Raw genomic sequence first — 20,191 nt, forward strand, 5'->3', positions numbered from 1 at the left:
TCAGACACGGGCCTGAGGAATGGGGCCGGCTTTATTCTTAGCGGTGACCACCCGGATCGGGTGTCCGGTCGTGTGGCTGCCCCGCCCTCTACCCTAATAGCAGCAGGTGTGGTAGTTTTCTTAGGCGGAGGGAGGTGGGGAAAGGGCGGTTCCACCTTGTTCCCGTAATTTGACAGGAGGCGGGGGAGACCCCCGGGAGCCCCGCCGCCTTCCCTGAGAAGGAGCGGAAGGTGGAAGCCCTGCCCCGCCCGGCCTCGGCCCCCGCCTCAGGGCTCGGCGATGCTGCAGTCGTAGCAGAAGTTGTAGTTGGTGGGCGGGGGCGGCACGGGCGGAGGCTGGTCCGGGATGGGCACGTTCTCCAGCTCCAGCAGCCGGAGCTTGGTCTCCATGGCCAGCAGCAGCTCCAGCTCCATCCGCGTCTGCTCGCTGCCCATGGCCCCTCCCAGCAGCGCGCTCAGCCCGTCGGTCCACAGGCAGAACTAGGAGCAGGCCACAGGGATTCGTTTCTGCCGCCCGGAGCCCGCCCCCGGCCCTCCCGGACCGCCCCCCACTCACCTCCCGTTTGGAGGGGGCGATGAAGTTGAGATAGGCCTCCTCCTCCCCTGCGTCGTAGCTGACAGAGAAGGCGAGTTCGCAGACGTCCTGAAGGGGAGAGGGCTCCCGTGAGGGGGGAGGGGACGGGCCCCAGACGGACCCGTCCCTTCTGCTGCTGCTCTAAGGCCCACAAGCGCCTTCCTCCCAGCAGCCGGGGAGGCCGGCCGGGCAAGCAGCCTCTCCATTCTATAGGTGAGAAAACTCAGGCGGAGGCTGTGAACCTGCCGGCCTCTGCAAGCCCGGGGGCCTCACTGTGCACAGGGCCGCCTCTCTAGTTCCAGCCCGATCCCTCCGCACCGCCCCAGTCAGGAGCGGAGAGGCCGGGATCCCGTAAGGCAGCAAAGGCCCCGCTGCCTCCCGTCTCCCGGCCCATCCTCACCTTGTTTTGTTTCCCGGAGCCTTTCTCCCGAACGTGGGGACAGTCCTTGCCCAGCAGCAGGGCCCTCATCTCGGCCACAGGGACTGTGGGGAGGGAGGATTAGGGACGTTATCCCCCTGGAAGGGGAGGGGAGGCTGCAGAGAGCTGGGGGCCAGAGCTCTCGGGATCCCAACCCCGAGGGGCAGTCCCATGGGGGCCCCCATACGCTTGTCAGGCAGGCTCTCTGGAGCAGGGTGGGCCGCTCCTTCCTCCACATCCCCAAACTGCAGCATCTTGTGGTTCGGGGACAAACAGCAGAACCAGACTTTGTCTGCAGGGACAGAGGGAAGGAGGGCTGGGGTGAGGAAGCTCTTCCACGAGCTGAGCTGAGCCCCCTCCCCTCCCCATACTGACCCCCAGCTCCCACACACTGACCTTGTCGCCGACGGCTGCTGATCTTACGGAAAAGCGTCCCCTGGCACAGCCGAAGCAGCCGCTGCTGACGGATCAGCTCCAAGAGCTCCGGCTTCAGCCTCTCCCGAAGCTCCCTGTGGGCGGGCAAGGCACGGAGCTGACAATGGGAGTGAGGGGCAGGGAGCTGGCAGCCTACGGAGGACTGTCTAGGGCAGGGTTCCTAACGGGAGGTCCACAGGCACCCCCAAGAATTTGTCGGGAGACTTCAGGGCATCTCTGAACGTGGATGGGAAACAAAATATAACTGTTTTTACTAGAGATTGAGCCTTTCCTTCAATTATTTAAACGTGATTCTGAAGGGGTCCCTAGGTTTCCCCAGACTGCGGCCATAGGTGTCCGTGACACCAAAAAGCCAGGACGAGGGGCTGCTGGAGACACGTCAGACTGCGGCACTGACAGTGGGAGGCCAAAGGTCCGAGTCCGAGATTCGACCCCATCCCAGCAGCGCTGACTCCAGACATCCGGCTTCTCTGCTAAAACAGGCTCCTAGTCTGCTCTCCCTCCCAGCACTTGGAAAGTGCTTGCAAATCTTGACGTGAGAAGGCTTGGGTTCACATTCTGACTCTACAGCTCACTGTCTCTAAGGAGGGAACTACCATTTATGTGCCATCCCGGGTCCAGCCTCTCATAATAACTCTCCAAAGGCAGCTCCTTGCTGAGATAGATCCAGACCCCCCAAAGGAACCCCCACTACGAGAAGGTCTCTTCACGTCTCTGGGGCCTGGAGATGTCCAGGCCCCGGACGTCTACACAGTGACGTCCCTTCTGAGCCCCACGAGCTGTGGCCCATGAGCTCTTACTGGCAGGGATGGGCTTCTCAGGCAAGGACTGGAGTAGGGGGAGCCTGAGAGGGGGAGGCTCCGGGCACCGCTGGCCCCCCGCCCCTTCCCCAGGGGGGCTCACACAATGGGTCTGGCCATGGTGCCCTCCTGATGCATCCTCTCTGTCTGCCGGAGCCTCAGCACCTCACTGTAGCTGAGGGCGTTCACCTTGGTCCTAAACAGCTCTAGAGAGGTCGGCTTCAATGCCAGGGTTCGAGTCAGTTGTTCCCGAACCACCTGCATCACCTGGAAATGAATGTCCCCTCAGTGTCCACACACCCCCTTCTTCCAAACGACTGCCCCCAGCCCCAGCCCTCAGGTTTCCTTCCTCACCTTGTCAAAGTCCTCCTGTGTGGCCCGCATCTCCTTCCACGTCTTGTTGAGCAGCTGGATGCAGACACAGAAGAGCTCCTGGAAGCTGTTGTCTTGCCCAAAGAACATTGGAGAGAAGTCCTGGGCGGTCTCAGAACCTTGGAGGCGGCAAAGGAGGGAGAAGAGCTCAGTAAGACCATTGAAGCAGGCTCCCAGACCTCCCTCGCCCTCTGGATCCTCCACCGGGGGTGCCTACATTGCCCAAGGCCAGAGCTGGCCCGGAGCCCCTTCCTGTGCCCCAAAGGGTACCCTTGGGCCCCAAGGTAAGCTGCACTGGGACCATCCTGCCCACCCTGTCTCCCTACGCCCCAGGGGCAACACAAACACCAGGAACGAGGCCGGGGGAGCCGACTCACAGGGCTCCCCAATGTGCAACAGCTCACACAGCAGCAGAGTGAGCTGGATGCTGCTCCGGGCAAAAGGGCACTCGTGTTTGTCCTCTCGGCTGCTGTTCTCCAGCACAAACTGGTGGGGCCGGAGAAGGGGAGGTCAGCCTCATCCCCCGAGAGGGCTGAGGCTCAGGGGCAGAGGGGACGGGGACACAAGGAGAAGGGGGTGGGAGAGTGGGGCTGGGGGAGAGCTCTACAGGACCAAGGACTGGAGGAAGGAGGTGTGGATCTGGGGGTGGCGGGCACTGGGAGAAGGGAATAAGGGCAGTCAATGGGACTTGGGATCACTAACCCGGCTATAGGCATTGGGTGCGTGGCTGGAAAAGTAGAGCATGTTGTCAAGGGCCAGCAGCCCTGGGGGGGCCCGCTCCAGGTCCTGGGCAGGGTTGCTGTTCTGAGAAGGGGACAGAGATACCTCAATGGGAGAAGGAATCTAGACAAGGCAAGGCAGCCCCAAGGGCGGGGGAGAGCAGGGGCCAGCAGGGGTCACTCACAGAGAAACCGAGTTTGCGGAACTCCCGGGCACAGAGGGAGCGGCGACGGTCAGCACTCAGGCCACTGCCCTGGGACTCCCCGTCCAGCTCGAAGGCCGCTTGGCGCAAGGCCTGCAACTGCTCCCGCTGCTCCTGAGGACGGGAGGCAGAAAGAAATCACCCCTGGCCTTCGCTCCCACCGACGAGGGCAAGCACCCACGGGCGAGGCTTTGACAGATTCCCAGATGTCGGCACCTGGTTGTAAGGGTCCAGGGGTGTGCGCATCCGCGGCTCCAGAAGCCCCAGCATGAGGGCCTGTAGTACGTACAGATGATGGGCCATCTCATCCCCAAGCGGGGTGGAGCTGTGAATAATGTTCTGGTGGAGAGAGAGAGAAGCAAGCGCTAAGACCCCCCTCTCCCGGTCGTGGACCAAAGGAAAGAGGGAGAAGGGTGGGCAGGAGTACTTAGGGCCTCCTATGTGCCGAGCTCTACAATCCTCAGCTCATCGGATCCTCAACAACCTTGGGAGATAGGAGCTATTATCCCCATTTTACAGATGAGGAAACTGACAGTAAGTGACTTGGCTAGGGCCCTACAGCGAAGAAGAACTGAACTCAAATCTTCCAGATTTCAGGCCTGGTGCTTTATCCACTCACTGAGCCATCGTGCTGCCTTGAGAGAGAGGGAGGAAAAAAAGAAATGGAAGAGTCGTACTGGGATGGTACTGGGACCAAGACTGGTCAACACAGAGGGGACGGGTTCCCCTCGATCTGCCGGTTCTAGCAGCGGCTGCAATGCCACCGGCGGGGGGGACTCTGGATGTCGCATAAAGCTGGGTGTCCACACCCTCGGGTCCCTTGGCACTCTTCAGCCAACAATGATCAGAGAAGGAGCTTGGAGCAGCAGGAAGCAGGCTGCGTGTGGGGTCAGGGGTGAGGTTTGAACCTGCCGCCATAAAACATCATTGGTCTCTCTCATTGTGAAACATGATGACAGGCAAACGAGATAAGCTCTAAAGGGCTTTCAGCTCTGGAAGCTGCTAATGGGAGGCCCCACTCTTTATCTCCCTTCTCTGCTGCCACAAGCCCTCACCTTGTAAATGAACTGACGGAGGTTCTTCCGCCACAAGTAATCCAGCATAATCTGGGAGGGGAAGAGAAGAAATGAGAGCAGGGAGAATCGGCCACCCTGCTCCCCAGCTTCCTCCGCATCCCCCACAGCCTCGCCCTCACCTGTCGATCGGCAAAGCTGGCGTTCTGCAGCAGAGCAGTAAGCAAGGCCATGGCTTTGGTCTGTAACGGCTGGTTCAGCCTGGCAGCAGAGGAGACCAAGGAAGGCATCAACTGGAATCTGGACCCCCAAGCCGCCAGCCCCCCAGCCTCGTTCCGGTACTCTGCCCGGGACCCTTACACTTGTAGATGCACCAGCAGCCTTTCCAGGGGCACTTCCTGCTTCACCAGCTGGCCCAGGGGGGGGCTGCTGAGGGCCAAGCTCTCCAGAAGGCCCAGGGCCAGCTGTGGCACGGAGGCATCCATCAGGTTCATGTTGACATAAGATACCACCTGAGGGTCAGGGAATAAAGTCAGCTCTGAACTGCGAGATATCCCAGCCGCCCACCCCTCTGTCTCCTTATTCCCCCCCACCCGACCTTTGCCCTCTCATGTCCCCACCTTCTTGACAAAGTTGCAGCTGAGTGTTTCCCAAGATACCACGCCATGCTCCATGAGCTCCGAGAAGGCCCTCAGCCCGTGGGCCAGGACCTCTCCTAGACTAGGGGGGAAAACAAGGAAAATCACAGGCGTCTACTCCAGTTCTCTCCTTTTACAAATCAGAAAGCTGAAGCCCAGAAGAGACACCCCCAAGATCATATAGTTTAATGAGGGGCTGGGACTTTCCACTAAAGCCTGCTATCTCAACCTCAGGGCCTTCTCCGTTTAACTGAAAAGAGGAGGATCACAGGGGGAAAAAAAAAAAAATCTCTTCTCCAGGTGGATGGAATCATGATAATTGGCAACAAGGAGAAGGTAGAACTACCCATCCCTTATTTGACTATGGCTTGTTCCGAGAATGACCTTTGGATCACAAAGGAGAAAACAAAAATGGTTTCTAGGGATCCCAGATAAGCAGGGAAACAGATTAGCCAAAGAACACAAAGCTGCTCTTTGTGAGGCCCTGATGTCTGAGGATCATCAACCAGACTGAAGAAGGGTAAAAGTGCTGAAAAGAGAGTGGAGTCCACAGACTAAACTCCTGGGCTTTGATTCTTAGCAAAATTCAAGAGTTATGTGAAGGGAAGGCTGGTGGGTGAGCTTTTAGAAAAGGGTACAGTGGTCACAAAAAGCCAGCTTGAGCACCAAGAAACAGGTCTTTCCAGATGCATCTCGTTTCCTTTATTTTGAGGGACAGAGTTAATTAAATCAGGGCGATAACTTCAGATGTTGTTTTAGCAAAGCACTTGACAAAGTTTTTTTCTGGCATTCTAGGGAAAGGGAGGGTATGAGAGTCCAGACAACAGATGGGTTCAGAATTTGCGGAATAGCTGGCCACAAGAGTGCTCGTCAGCCGTCTGATATTCCCTTGGAAAGAAGTCTCTAGTGGAGTTCCACAGGCATCTACTCTGCTCTTTGTCATCTTTCCCAGTCGCTTGGATAAAGTCAGAAGTGACATCCTTATCAAATCTTGGTGTAACATGTGGGTTGGCAGAATGAGGAACTTTGAAGATTCTGGACCCACTAAAACTTGGTCCAGATGCAGGGAAGCAGAATGGAAGAAGCTTAATTTGTTCCAGGTTCTGAACTAAGCTCTTTTTTGCAAATATTAACTTACTCAATCCTAACAATTCTGCAAGGTAGTTGCTATTATTACCCCCATTTGACAGTTGAGGAAACTAAAGCACACAAAGTGGCTTGTCCAGGATCACAGAGCTAGAATCCAAGGCAAGGTGTGAACTCAGGAGGGCCTGACCCTAGGCCCAGTGCTCTAACCACTGTGCAGCTTAGCTGCCTCTTAGTGTAATAAAATCCACATTAACAGGGATAAGTGGTGAAAGGCAGTAAAGCAGACGGAAGCTGGGTTTTGTAGTCCAGAAAATCTTGAACTCGGCAGACTATGTGGTCACATAGGCAAATCACTCAAACCTCGAAATGTCCCAGGAAATCTCTAAGACCATTAAGTCAGAGATGAGTTGATGGCAATCCATGGAGGAACTCACAGATCCAGGGCAGACGTACACATGGTTTAAAAACAACACCTTGGTCAGTGTGACTCAGGGGAGAGGGCAAGAAGGGACAATGATGAGATAACAGTTCATATGAAAAAGATGTAAGAGTTTTAGTAGACAAAAAAGCTCATGAGATTTTAGATGGCATCAAGAGAGACATTCTATCAAATGGCCATGGCTCAACCAGGGCATATCAATGCAGAAAAGCATAGGAAGACATGATACAACGGAGTAAAGAGTAAAAATAATGAACACAAAACTATAAATGAGAGAATAGCAAAAAAAAAAAAAAATGAAACTGAATGCCATATAATTCTAATGACCAAACTTATCTGGAAGATGACATAAGAAAAACGTATCACCCTCCCTTTTTTTGTAGAGGTGGGCTGGCAAATGGTTAGGAGACATCGCACATCCTCTCACATTCAAATTTGGATAGTTTCCCTCCCTCTTTTAAATTCTTTTTGTAGTGACAGAATCGCTCTAGAGTGGAAGGGGGAAGAGAACACATTCCAAAACTAAGGTTATATAAAGACAGAAGATGTCAACAAGACAATATTTAAACAGGCAATATGCTTAAGACTTAGGAAGGTTTAAATCCTGCTGTCTTGTGTCCAGGTCAGGCTCTGTTCTAAACTTCAGAAAGGGCACTGATTTAATGAACTGGACAGCGTCCAAAGTTGAAGGGCCTCCGGCCAAAGAAGGTTTGGTTGAAGGAACTGAGATTGGGAAAGAGAAAAATTAAGGGGACATGCTGTCTTTGAGAATGAAAGAGCTTCTCGCTACATCAGAAGGCAGAAAAAAGCAATGGATGGGAGCTGTCAAATCCCAGACTTGACATAAGGAAAGGAAGCCTAACAATTAATTATCAGAGGAAAGAACCACACTTGGAGCGAGCTGCCTTAGGAAGGAGTAGTCAGGAGTGAGGGCTGAATGTCCACCTGTTAGGCAGGGCACAGGGAAATCTCATGCTCCTTCCAACTTGAGATTTCTGAGATTCATTTTTTCACTGGAAAAAAACTGAGCCCAGAGGGAGAAAAAACCCTGCCTGAGCTCACCCAGCTACTGAGTAGGAGAAGCAAGGTGCAGTGTCCCACAGATGAAGAGAACTCCAATCTCACAAACTCGGGGAATACTGAGGGACCCTGCGGTCCTTGGTTGGAGGGGAAGTGACCGGGCAGGGGCTAGTCTGGCCAGGGCTCCCGTCCCGCACTCACTCATCCCCGTCCTCGATGATGGCCCCCAGGCGCTGAAGCCCGTCTCGGTTGATGACTTCTCCGGCAAAGGTGAGATCAGGAGCCAGCAGGGCCAGGCGGCTCAGAGCCTCCCTCTTCACTTCCCGGTTCCCACTCTGCAGCGCGTTCAGAAGTCTCTCCGCCTCTTTGTCCTGGGCAAGGAGAGGGGGAGCCCTGACTGGGAGAGCCCGGGCGCAGCCTGGGGAAGGGGAGCCATTCCAAGACCCAAGGGCTAGCCCGGAGAAGGCGAGTCAGGGGCTCGAGCTGGCTGACAAAGGTGGCTTGGGAACGGGGATGGGGAGTCTGTACCGGCGCAATGCTGAGGGAAAGTATGCTCCCATTCTTGATTTCCGATCGGTTCTGGAAGAGACCAAAAAAGGTGGGAAGATGCTTTAAATGACGGAGCGGAGGCCAAGAATGGGCTGTCAGTGAGGGGTCAGGGATCGGGCCAGTCCAGAAGTTCGGGAGACGCCGGCGGCGCCGGTGGGGGCCGAGGTCGGTAAAGGAGCGCTCGGGGAGGCGCTGAGGTGAGGGCGGGGAGGCAGGTGTGAGTCACAGCCGGTTCCTGAGGACTGTCGGTCAGTGCGGAGGCTCCCGGCGGCCTCAGCAGGCTGCCGAGAGGACAGTGAGGCCACTGGGGAGCAGGGGTCGGGGCAGACAGTGAGGCCACTGGGGAGCAGGGGTCGGGGCAGACAGTGAGGCCACTGGGGAGCAGGGGTCGGGGCAGACAGTGAGGCCACTGGGGAGCAGGGGTCGGGGCAGGGCTCACGCTCTCGGTGATGTACTTCCGATGGCCGTCCGCGTACTGCAGGGCGTAGTGCTCGGGGTCGTTCAAGTTCCAGCTGCCGGGAGGGAGCCGCCCTCAGCCTCCGATCCGCCACCCACCCCCTCCATCCCCCCGAGCCAGCGGCCCTCCCCGCCGCCCCACCCAGAGGCAGGAACTCACAAGTTGCAGACCTCCTTCAGCACCGCCGCCAGGGGCTTGGCCTGCAGGGGAGGGGATGCGGCAGTGGGTCACCCACCCTGGCCACGCGCTGGAGGGCTAGTGGTCAGCGCCGCCGAGAACGGCCGGGTGCAGACCGAGAGCACGAGCCGGGCTGAGCGAGGATGGAAGAGCCGGGGGGCAATGGGCATGTGGAACCGCTCTGGGCTTCAGCGGCTCCAGCCAGATGGTCTCCAGGGGGGCTCCCGTCCGCAAGGCCTGTGGCCCTACGGCTCGCGAGTGCCGGGGCTCGGGGCAGCAAGGACACGATGGGGGTGGGGGAAGGGAGGCATGTGGGGCGTGTCCGGGACCCGAGTCTGGCCCAGGTGTGGAGTCGGTTACCTGGTCCAGCTCGATGAGCTGCGGGATGGCCCCCGGCATCTGGATAGCGATCTTGACCACGTTCTTAGGCGGGGCCATGACCCCCACGCCGGCTCAGCGGCCTGCCGGACCACGGAGGAAGGGGGTCAGCCGGGCGGGGCCGGGCGCATTCCTGAGACGGGCCAGGACAGGTCTGGTCGGTCCCGTCCTGCCCGGCCCCGCCCCCGCCCCCGCCCCCGCCCGGTCGGATCCACGGCCAGCGGGGGCTGAGCTGGGGGGCCCGCCCGAGGTCCGGCCCGGGGGCTGCCAGCACTCACCCGGCCCGGCCGCCGCGTCCTTCCCTGGGGAGCGCCCCGTAGTTCCGGGTTGGAGTCTCGGGGGTGGGACGCACAGGGTACAGGAGAGCTCCTGGGTTGGGCTGGGCTGGGCTGGCCCCGGCCCCGCCCCGCCCCCAGCCCCGACCGGTGAAGGCGGAGGCTCCGGGTCCCGGGAAGGAATGGGAAGACTAGCCGATCGCAGGGCACCCAGGTGGAAAGCCGAGCTCCTTTCCGTAGCACAAAGTTCCAAGGGATAAAGTTTGTTGGCGGGGCCAGGGCAAGGAGGCTCTCCAACCCCGCTCCGCCTTTCTCCCTCCAACCCCCCACCCGCACCGTAAGCACAGCTGTGTCCATCGGGCACAATTCCCGGGCCTCCGTTTCCCGGCGGGGTTGAAATGAGGGATCACGACAGCCTTCGGCATGGTTTTTATTCATTCAGACACTGTACAAATATTACAGGCAATTTCCTTACACTGCAAAAAGTATAAAAATAATCTTTATATAGGAATCTGTTCATTCCTGTAAATCTCTCTAAATCTCTTTCCAAACACTTTCTAACTGGAGGCAAGGGGTAGTACATGTCCCGGGTGAGGCGGGCCTCCTTGCAGCCCCGGACTAGAGGGGGAGCCCCCAGGTGGGGGCTCAGGGATGAGGATCCATCCAGTTTAGGGAGTCACTGGGCCTGTCTCATGAACCTATTTCGATCCGAGCAGCAAGTAGGACATGTGGGTGAAGGAGGTGTTGTTGGCAAGGGGACAGTGTGGCTTGGCTTGCTACAAGTGTGCGGGACTCCGGGGGAGCCTGCTTCAGACTCCGGAGATGGGCTGTGTGTGGTTGGTTTGTTACACACGGCCTTGTGTCCTCGCCCTGGCCCTGGGCTTGGCCTTTGGGGTCCTGGGGGGAGGCGCATGGACAGCAAAAGGAGAGAGAGGGGCAGGGTCTCTAGGGTAGCCTTGGTGATGGGGACTAAGGTACTGTATTACTCTGGGGCAGAGGGCCTGAGTTCTAAGACGATGTCTGGGGTGCAAAAGAAGGTGGGGGGAGACGAGGGTTCTGGCCCTAGGAAGAGAGGCACGTGGCAAATGCTTTGGCTGCCTGTTGACAGAGAATAAAGACATTAGGGGGAAAGAGTCCCCTCTCCCCTTTTTGAAGGGTGGATGGATAAGCTGGCCAGAGGAAAAAACCTCTGACCCCAACTGTGCAATTTGGAGAGAGGGGATTGTACGGGCCTGGCGGTCAGTGTATCCGCAGCAATCCTCTGTACAGTGGGCAAGAGGGGAGAAGGGAAGACCAAAGCAACCCCGAGTCATCAAACAGTCTTGTCTGCACACGGCCCCAGGGGTGGCCGCAGTCAGAGGTTGAGGACTGGCACATCAAAGAGGTCACAGACGCCTTCGCTTTCATCCAGGTTGTAGATGTAGTCGTGGTCTCCGGGGGGAGGAGAGAGGCGGAGCAGAGGGGCAAACACTGCAGGAGAGAAAGCAGCTCAGGCCCAGTTTGGGCCCGGGGTCTGGCTGCCCACTCCCTGGGCCGGCAGGCATAGGGGGGACTGGCCAGAGCCCTGCCCCACCCCCACCAGGCTACCCACCTTCTGAGGACATCAACTCCTCCAGCAGCCCGGAATTCATGCACTCTGGAAGGGGAAAAGGCTTTTGGTACACACTCCTGCTCCTGCTTCGGAAGTCTTATTGGGAGCAGGAGGAACCAGAGCCACAGGGGAGCAGGGAGAGGGGTGGCCGGGATAGGGGAGGCTCTGGGAATGTGGGCAATCTTGGAGACGAGAGTCCCTGTTCCCAGGGCCTCTGACCCACAGGCTTTACTTCCTTTATTTTCCCCGAGATCCCCTTCTGTCAGCCAGCTGGCTGGAAAGGCAGTTAGGCTCAGACAAGCCCAATAAGCCAAAAGGAGCGGAGTCTGGCCCAGAACTGGAGAGAGAGGAGGCAGCTCTGGGAAGGCTCCCTAGTCTGGGTAGGCGGCTGCCGTTTCGGTCGTCCAAGGCCCCCTCGGGTCTTACTGAAATGCTTCCCCCCTCCTCAGAGAGGCTAGACCGCCCCCATCGGGCCAGAGAATCACAGCCTTAGCACTCACAGGGACTTTCACTCCCTCAGTTCACAGATGAGAAAGAGCGATCAGTGAGCTAGCCAAGTGTCTGAGGCAGGACTGAAACCCAGGCCCACCCGGGGTCCAAGCACGCCACCCCACCCACTCCGTCCCAGCAGCACAGGCGACATCCCAAGAGGGGGCGATCAGAGCGCCGGGAGAATGGTGCAGTCTGGCTGGGGCCCCTACCTCTCGTGGGATCGAACATTTCCGACAGCTCTTTGGGGAGTTCCAGTACTGAAATAAAAGCCAGAGTCAGGACCTTCACACCCACATCCCACCAACCCCTGGCACCTCCCTACCACCAAGGGACCTGTGGGCCTGGGGTTGCTGTTCTATCCCACCTCCTCCCAGACCACCAGGAGGACCAGCTGCTGCCACCTTTCCTCCTTCCCCCAAGCCACACTATTGCTGATGTATCTCAAAACCACCAGTAAAGAGCCATCAAAGGGTCTACATAAATTCAAGGCTGACTCTAGTTCCAGTCCTGACCACTTCTTTCTCTAAGGAGTGTAGCTCACCTGAACAACTCGAAAACTAAGACCTGGGAGGAAAGGGGCAGGAGGGAAAAAGAACCCTGGGGTCCCTCTATTCTCAATGCCGCCTCCCCCCACCCCCACATCCCCAGTGCAGAGATACACACAGACCCCCGTACGAGCTTGTTCTCCTGCCCTATTCCTCACAGTTCCTCCCTAGGTCCGGATGTCTTCCCTGTCTGTCCCCCTTCTGGGACGTGTTTGGTCAGGATCTCACACAGCATTTTTGTTCTGCACCCCTCCAACAAGCTACACTGTGTCATGGAGCTGATGTTTCATTCCCACCCTAGACTGTAAGACCCTGCAGGCAGGGAGCGAGCCTAAGAATAGCTTTATGGTGTTCTCCTGGCACTGAGCACAGGGCTCCCCACGTAGTAAGGTCTGAAGATCGGCTGTAGGCCTGGAGTCTAGTGTGGTTCTGAGTGCACTGACTCGAGTCACCAAACCTGTTTCCTCATCTCTGCAATGGGAAGGAAAGCCTATCTCCCCTGCTGACATTACTGAGATGCTGGAGAATTAGAGGAGGAAATGAATGTGAAGGGTGCAAACTGTCACTGTGCAGGAGGTGCTCTGTCAGCACTGTGACTGGCCCAGTCTGAGGCTCTGCTGCTCAGACTATAAAAGAACACCTTTCTAGGACCCCTGAAGAAGCCTCCTGGGCCATCAGGAGGAAGGGGTTTTGAGGATCTTATGCCCCTTTCTTCCGCCCGAGTACCAAAGACAAGATTTACATAGGGACAACAGTGACAGACATCAGGAAGAAGGCTTCGCTCTGGCTCTGCCATAATGCACGTTCACTTCATTCCATGAGCCTCGGTTTCTTCTTCTATCCAATGAAGAAGCTGGACTAGATCGGCCCAGATGGCTCTTTCTGCTCTGCCGTCTCTCACTAGGAGAGTGGAAGAAGCAGGAGACACAATGAGCCACTGCTCTCCCCATACTTGGCCAAGCAAATACTCACTGCCTGTAGGATCCGGCTTGATTGGCTCAAAAGAGGTAGAAGGGTTGGGCAAGATGGAGCTGCTGTCCAGTGAGGCCGAGGACTGGAGTGGCTGGGTGTCCAGTGCAGCAGTGGACGCAGCGCCGAGGGTACCGAGGACACCGGCATCCTTGCTGTCGGTCCCAGGGCTGCTGCTGCTTCCTGCAACTATACCCCCAATGTGCCACCCCAAAGGTTAAGCCATAGGGTAATACATCCTCAAAGCGAGGAGTCCCCAAGTTTCCTCCACCAGGCTGATTCAGCCCCTAGCTCCTTCCCAGTGTAAAAACCAAGGAAATACAACTGAGAATCTAGAAAGAAGCTAAATCTCAGGGAGGTTGGGGTCAATGGTACGGGTCAGAAAGGGGGTGGCCCTGGAAGCTCTTTCATTATTGATAACAGTTTCCAGAACAAGAGAAGTACTAAAGTCTCTGAAAACAAAGGACTTTGTATTAACATGGATATTAATAGGATAAGGAAAAAATGCTGCATTGAGTTTCCAAAAATCAGGTATGCAAGTTAACGATCCCCATTGGGAGGGCATGCTGAGAGGAGCCTAGAAGCAGTGAATCCCCCCCAAGTCCTGATTTCAGGGCTAGACATCGTGTCAGGAAGGATGGCCTTAGCTCAAGTCACAGTTTGGCCACAGGAGCACAGCCAGCTGAGGGACCTTGGAACGAGGCCACTGCAGGATGACCTGGAGGAGCTGAGCTTGATGAACTTACCAAGTTTAGAAAAGAGAGGGCACAATTCTTGCCTTTGAATGTCTACAGGATTACCTCAGAAGGGTCGGGCTCATTCAATGTGGTGATTCCATCATGAGGTGTAGAAGACTTACAAGGAAGAACTTCTAATCCTCATGGATTGTTCAGAGTACAAATGGGCTGCTTCAGATGATCTCTGAACAATGGAAGTTTCCCCCAGCCCCAGGGGGCTTGGGGAACTTCTGCTCCCCTGGTTAAGAACCAGGAATGTGAATATGCTTTTCTTTCTTTTTTCTTTTTTTTATATTTTGATAACACATAATTGGGGAAAAAATAAAATATTTTAAAAATATTTTGCTAACTGGATTTCAATCTAAGTGGTTTCCTTATTAATCACATGTATTATTTTACATCCTAAAATCTTGATTCCAATATAAGGCTTATGGATCCCCCTAGACTACCTCCAAAGGAATCCAGGTCACACACAACATAGGCAAGAATCCCTGCTGTCAGGAGAATTCTGCCTGGGGTGGAGGCTGGACCCAAAGTTTATCACCTGATGCAAACAGAGGCTCCAAGTCTCATGTGAGCTGACCTTCTATCCTTCTATCCTGTCTAACCCAGTACAGGCTCCTCCCTCCCTCTAGTCTCTCTTACCTGGGCTGGCTGCTGGCTGCCCAACGGCACTCTGGTCCTGGGTGCTGGTTGGAGTGGAGGGACGGGGGCTGCTGGGGATTGAGGTCTCCTGGTGTTGAGAGGGCGCTGGTCTTGGCTGTGGAGGGGAAGGAATGGCTGCCTGGCACTGAAGGAGATCCTCAGGAGGAGGCACAGGGACCACCACGGGGGGAGAGCTCCATGCGTCCTTGTTCACCAGCAGCACGTCGATGGGGCCACTTGTACTCCTCAAGTGGATCTGATACTTCTTCTGCCCATTTAGGCCCTAGGGAGCCAAAGAACTTGGCTCAGAGCTGACAGCAAGGGCAACTGGAGAGAAGAGCCTGGCCAAGAGGAGAGCCTCTGCCTCACGTGTCAAAGCTCAGGAACCCCCTTTCAGCCAGCCTCCCTTCTGCCACCAGGGTCTCTCCAGATGTCAGTTCTCTCTCCATGCCCTCCCCTGCTCCACCCACCCTATTCCTGACTTATCAGCCTTAGCAGCTGCTGCTCTCTGCAGCCTATGCCTGTCACCTCTCTCCAAAATGCACCCACCTCAGGGACTGGCACTTCCAGGCTGGTACCTGATGGGGCCCGAATAGCCAACAGAGTGTCCCCTGGAACACAGATAGCAAGTTGTAGTTGAGAACAGGACCTCTGTCTGCAAAGGCTGAGGGCAGACAAGGGGATAAAGCCACAGCAGGTAGATATGCTATGGGGGACTTTGAACCCTCTGTTTCTACCTCAGCCCACCAAAATCAATCCAGCTTCCTTTGGGGGAGGGCTGGACTGTCTCAGTCTCTTCAAGAAAAGGGTCCCAAGAACGATGAACAACACAAATCCTGAATCAAGGATGAAGATCTCCCCAGGAAGTTCCACAAGTTTCTGATGCACTTCTGGTTCTGTTTTCCCCAAGTTCCTACCTGGGTATAAGCTTTCATTTTGTATTGCCTGGAACTTCAAATGCTGGCCCTCAGAATGTGAGAAGAAAGGGCCTAGCCCTGCCCAGAAACCCAATCAATCTGGATAAGCCAAAGCTAAACGAACCACTTCAATCCCTAAGACAGACAATACATCACTCCTGGCAGAAGAAAACAAAGCCTTCACCCTCTGCCTCTTGTGGCCAGGAATCCCTATATACTGAGATTCAGACCACACCAAGTCAGAGAGCCAACTGCCTCTTCAAACTCACTCCAACTCTGCAAAGAAGGCCCTTCTGTACACAGATGACAAAGGGATAAAATCACACTGAGAATAAATGATAGGGAAACAGTGAGAAAGTCAGAAGACCTCCCAGCTCTGGCTCTTTACTGGAGACTGCTTCCTTATCAAATACTTTAACACGCTGCTCACCAAGCAGATACAGCCAAGGTCAAGGTCCAACTCCTAGGCCCCAAACCCCTGCAGGTCCAACAGCATTGAGGTCAAGATTTCACTTTCTCTTTCCCACATGCCTCAACTTTCATTCAATTTGTCCTGACTAAGCTACAGTCATCCTCTATCACAAATGGCACGGCATAATGAAAACAATAAATTGGAAGGTGAAGGGGCCTAGTTTTAAATCCTGTGTCTGCCCTGCCATTAAGTTGAAACATGACCTTAAAGCAAATCAGTTCCTGTGCTGCAGATACAAGCTCGGTGTTGCACTGGAGTCAGACCTATGTTTCAAATCTGGCCTTGGACACTCCTGGCTGTATGACTCTAAGCAAGTCACTTAATCTCTGCTTCAGTTTCCTCCCAGGATTGTTATAAGAGTAAAATGAAATATTTGTAAAGTCTTACGTAAATATCCACCATTATGATTAACATTGGGCTTCATTTTATTCATCTATAAAATGAGGTAGGGCTAGATAACTTCCTCTTCAATTTCAGTATTTAATGTCCTTTCTGGCTCTGTTCTACTGATGAAGGGAAACCACAGGTAGTGTTTTCCCCCATAGAACCTGAGCTATAAATGCACCGACTAGCAACAACCTCCTTCTGACAGACACTCCTCCTCAGTCACCCATTACCTGGCAGGTGCTCACAGTGACCACCAGGCTCTGTGGAGAACAATGACTTCTCTTAGGCAGGTCACGGTATCACCATGGAAGAATATAGGTCGCTTCAGCTTTCTCCAAGCTCCAGCCACCCACAACACCTACCCTGCTCACAGACATGTCACAGTTCTCATGAGCAACTGGTTGGAAGTCAGGGCATGGGGTGTCCAATAAATGGGAATCCCCAGAAACTCAAGACCAACCTCCCAGTTCCTTCCCCTAGGCAGAACAAAGAGGAACTTACTTAGGCAAGAGTAGCAAGCCTCCACCCCCTAGTCCCAGCCCTACCACCTCTGCCAGATCACCACATTCTGAACTGCAGACCACAAAGTTGCCACAGCTGCCAGATCAGTCCTCTGATCTGTCACCACATTAGTGACCCTTTCCCCTTGAAAACCTTCCACTTCTGCTTGGGTGAATGGAGGGAGGGGGGAAGGGAATGTTGAAAAGAGAGCATTCAACCATCCAGGTTTGCTCACTTACCCGTAAAACATTTGCAGATATCCTCATGAGTCACATAAGCTAAAGTGCCAGGGGTTAAGGAGAAGAGCCAAAAGGTCTGCCAGGAGGGGAGAGAGGCCGTGAGGTTAGACTACTAAGACAGATGAGAGAGAATGTCTATACCTTCCTTCCAGCTCTGGAGTTCCACATGGTACTGAAAGGAAGGCAAGTTCAGAAACCCTGCAGCTATAGAGCCAAATCCACAGAAAGGGCAAATCCCCCAAAGCAAAGACACCAGCTCCTTGCCTTTGCCTCCAGTTCAAGCCAGACATGGGACAAGCATGAGAATAAATGCTATGTCCAGACCATCTCCTGATGTCTCTAAGAAAGTACTGACAAATTTAATCTGAGTGCACAGAGGGTCCAAGCAGGAGGGACAGTGACAAGAAGCCGTCCCAAAGGGAAATGACAGGAAAGAGATTGGTTCTGGGACCAGTACTTGAGAGCCAGCATCAGATTTGAACTGAGGGGTTCCCGAGTCATGGTGTCATAGAAAGCACATGGCCCTGGAGTCAGGAGCCCTGGTTTTTAATCCCAGCTAAAGCTTTTAAGTCACTTCCCCTCTCTGGAGCTATTTCTTGTTCAGTAAAATGTAGATAATACTTATGCTACTTTCCTCATTGAATTGTAGTGGGGAAAATATTTTGTAAACCCTAAAGCCCTAGAAAACAGGAACCCTTAGTACTGGCACTATTCTTTTAGTCTACTTTTAAAAAACTATTCTGCAATTTTCTATCTTTCTTTGCCAACACCCAAAACTCTTCAGGGTGCGGCCTGACTGTATCTCTTCACTACTGAGACCAGCCCTTGCCTTTCCTTGCCCAGCCTAAATGGCTGATTTCCTAATCCCTGGGCCTAGCAGCTCTGACCCCACTGACCTAGCAGTGAATTCCACTTAGGACCCTTACAGCTGTATTGCTTTACCCAAGGTGGCTCAACTCTCAGAGCTCAGGTGCAGATGGTTCTTACACTACTGATCCCACAGGACTGTTTAAGAAAAGCACTCTGTCAGCCCTGAGGAGCAGCCAAAACGGAAACTGGTCAAGTCTAACCCAGGACAGTGAACGTGGAGAAAAACCAGACAAAAATTAAAGAGGGAGAGGGAGGCCCTGGAAGGATATCAGTTGTTCTGCACATCCTCAGTGACGTTCCGGATGCTCTGCTGGACCCACACCTTGTGCTGGTCCAGCTCCTGCTCCCGCTGCTGAAGCTCCTCAATTTCAGCCTTCAACTCGATGAGCTTGTCTGCTATTTCCCTCGTGTTACAGCCAGGTCCCACACCCCTATATCCGATCCCCAGGTGGGGAGAGAGGAGTGAGATGGGACCTACCCTCCAATGACCTCTGCCCCTAGCATACCCGCCTCCTCCTCCCCCACCTGCCTCGCTCTTCTGAGAATTCTTCCCCCACTCACTTCCACTGGATACTGTTCTTGGACTTCTTTTCTATCAGCCCAATCCCTTCCAGGACATTGGTGATGTCATAGATTCTCCGCTTCTGCCGCACTGCCAAGGTGTCTGCTGCCTATTGGAGGAAAAGAGGAGACCTCAGTGTGTCCCAAGGTTCAGGGCGGCCCAGAGCATCTTCTTAGCCTCCTACGGCTCCTGGAGGCCTCTGCACCTGTGCCCGACAGGTGGGCCCTTGGGAAACACTCCCGCTTCAGGCTTCAGTCCAGCGGGTTTCCCTTCCAGAGACCCAGGCCTCCCTCCTTCCCCTGCTTTCCCCCTTTCCGGAGGGGCTCCCCTCCCCAGGCTGGTCGCCAGCCCCGGCTCCGTTCCTGCAGCCCCTCGGACCTCCCTCCCCCACCTCCCTGACCGTTGGTCCAGCGTCCACCTTCCCGGGTGGAAGGACTTCTCTCTTAACGAGCACTTGGGAAGCTCCGACTGGGCGCCAGGCACTGCGCTAACCGGGGCTGCCCCCCAAAGCCAAGGCGGCCCCTGCCCCCGGAGAGCCCCCGGTCTAACGGGGAGACCAGCGTTCCGAGCCGGGTGAGCAGCCCAGGGGGGGCTTTCTGCACAGCGCGAAGGGAGCCAGGAGGCGGAGACGGGCGGGGAGCGCTGCTTCCACCGACGCCCCCTCGGCGTCTCCGCCGCCGCTCCCCGTCCCCGGCCCTCGCTTCTCCCCGTGCCCGGCCCCCGCGGCCCCAGCCCGTGCATCCCCGGCCCCCGCCTCTCCCCGTGCCCGGCCCCCGCGGCCCCCGCGGCCCCGCCCGTGCATCCCCGGCCCCCGCCGCTCCCCGGGGCCCCCGCTCCGGAGCCGGGTGCGCACCAGTTTCAGGTCGAGGACTCCGTCCTTGGCCTCCTGCAGGAGCGACACGAATTTGGTCGTGAGCAGCCCCAGGCTCTTCTCGTGCCGACTCGGAGTCCCGGGAGGCGGCGGCGGCGGCGCCTGCGGCCCGGACTCCGCCATGGCAGCCTGCCTCCCTAAGCCCAGGCCAGGCCGGCGCCCGCCGCCTGCCGCCGCCACTTCCGCTTCCGCTCCCCAGTGCCCGGCCGGCGGCCGCCGCGACACTTCGCTCCGCGCTTCCGTTCCAGCGGAGCTGGAGGCCTGCGCGCGCGTGCGTGCGCCCCTGCCGACCGGCCTCTTCAAGCTCCGGGCGCCCTCAGGGACCGTCTGCTGTTCCGGCTCCCACGAGGAGCCGCAGAATCCCAGGGACCGTGGGGAAAAGCCCGGCGACAACAAGCCGGGCCGGGCCCCCCGCAGACCTGGCGCGGGACGCTCGGGGGCCGCGTCACGTGGCGCCCTCGCGGGGCCCGCCCGGGCCTCGGACGCGCCGGGGGGGGGGCGCAGCTTATCTGTCTGGGCCAAGGCCGCTCGAGGCCGCCGGAGATAGGGCGCAGGACCGGGGGCTGCCGAGCCGTCAGGGACGCTCATAAACACCTGCCCCGTGCCCGCGCCGCGCCCGGCTCCGACTGCCCCCCGACCAGCCCCGCCTCCGTTTCCCAGTGTGCAAAATGGGCATTCTAATAGCCCCGCCTCCCAGGGCTGTTGTAATGAAAGCCGCGGGCTTTTGTTTCTTAGCCCTTGTACAGTTCCCCTCTTCTGTAACTCGCGTGACCCGCTCTCTCCCCGGTCTGGTCCGCGGCCGGAGTCCCGGGGACCCCCGACCGCTCTCCTCTCAGCC

At 56.3% G+C, this 20,191-nt stretch overlaps 2 protein-coding genes across 3 annotated transcripts; both read right to left on the reverse strand.

Annotated features, from left to right (window-relative positions):
- Positions 1-13: 13 nt before the first annotated feature.
- On the reverse strand, positions 14-9,783 carry ELMO3 (engulfment and cell motility 3). Of its 2 annotated transcripts, none has more exons than XM_031950296.1 (21): positions 9,559-9,783; positions 9,263-9,363; positions 8,885-8,925; positions 8,708-8,780; positions 8,248-8,298; positions 7,921-8,090; positions 5,154-5,253; positions 4,894-5,045; positions 4,716-4,794; positions 4,576-4,626; positions 3,737-3,859; positions 3,503-3,634; positions 3,301-3,402; positions 2,976-3,084; positions 2,581-2,717; positions 2,330-2,493; positions 1,388-1,500; positions 1,179-1,283; positions 974-1,056; positions 556-642; positions 14-479 (listed from the first exon to the last, which is right to left on the reverse strand). In XM_031950296.1, exons 2-21 carry the CDS (start codon positions 9,338-9,340, stop codon positions 267-269), a joined length of 2,163 nt encoding a protein of 720 aa, XP_031806156.1. In that variant the 5' UTR covers positions 9,341-9,363; positions 9,559-9,783; the 3' UTR covers positions 14-266. The 2 variants fall into 2 exon arrangements, with proteins under 2 accessions (XP_031806156.1, XP_031806157.1); XM_031950297.1 differs by having other exon boundaries at positions 9,263-9,413.
- A 185-nt stretch (positions 9,784-9,968) lies between these two features.
- E2F4 (E2F transcription factor 4) lies at positions 9,969-19,983 on the reverse strand. Its single transcript, XM_031950298.1, has 10 exons — positions 19,336-19,983; positions 18,482-18,591; positions 18,190-18,351; positions 17,051-17,094; positions 15,084-15,145; positions 14,535-14,817; positions 13,156-13,341; positions 11,848-11,895; positions 11,147-11,191; positions 9,969-11,025 (listed from the first exon to the last, which is right to left on the reverse strand). The coding sequence occupies exons 1-10, from the start codon at positions 19,939-19,941 to the stop codon at positions 10,910-10,912; spliced, it is 1,662 nt and encodes a 553-aa protein (XP_031806158.1). The 5' UTR covers positions 19,942-19,983; the 3' UTR covers positions 9,969-10,909.
- Positions 19,984-20,191: the final 208 nt, after the last annotated feature.

The sequence above is a fragment of the Sarcophilus harrisii genome, chromosome 2 (assembly GCF_902635505.1).
Source record: "Sarcophilus harrisii chromosome 2, mSarHar1.11, whole genome shotgun sequence".
Lineage (NCBI taxonomy): Eukaryota > Metazoa > Chordata > Mammalia > Dasyuromorphia > Dasyuridae > Sarcophilus > Sarcophilus harrisii.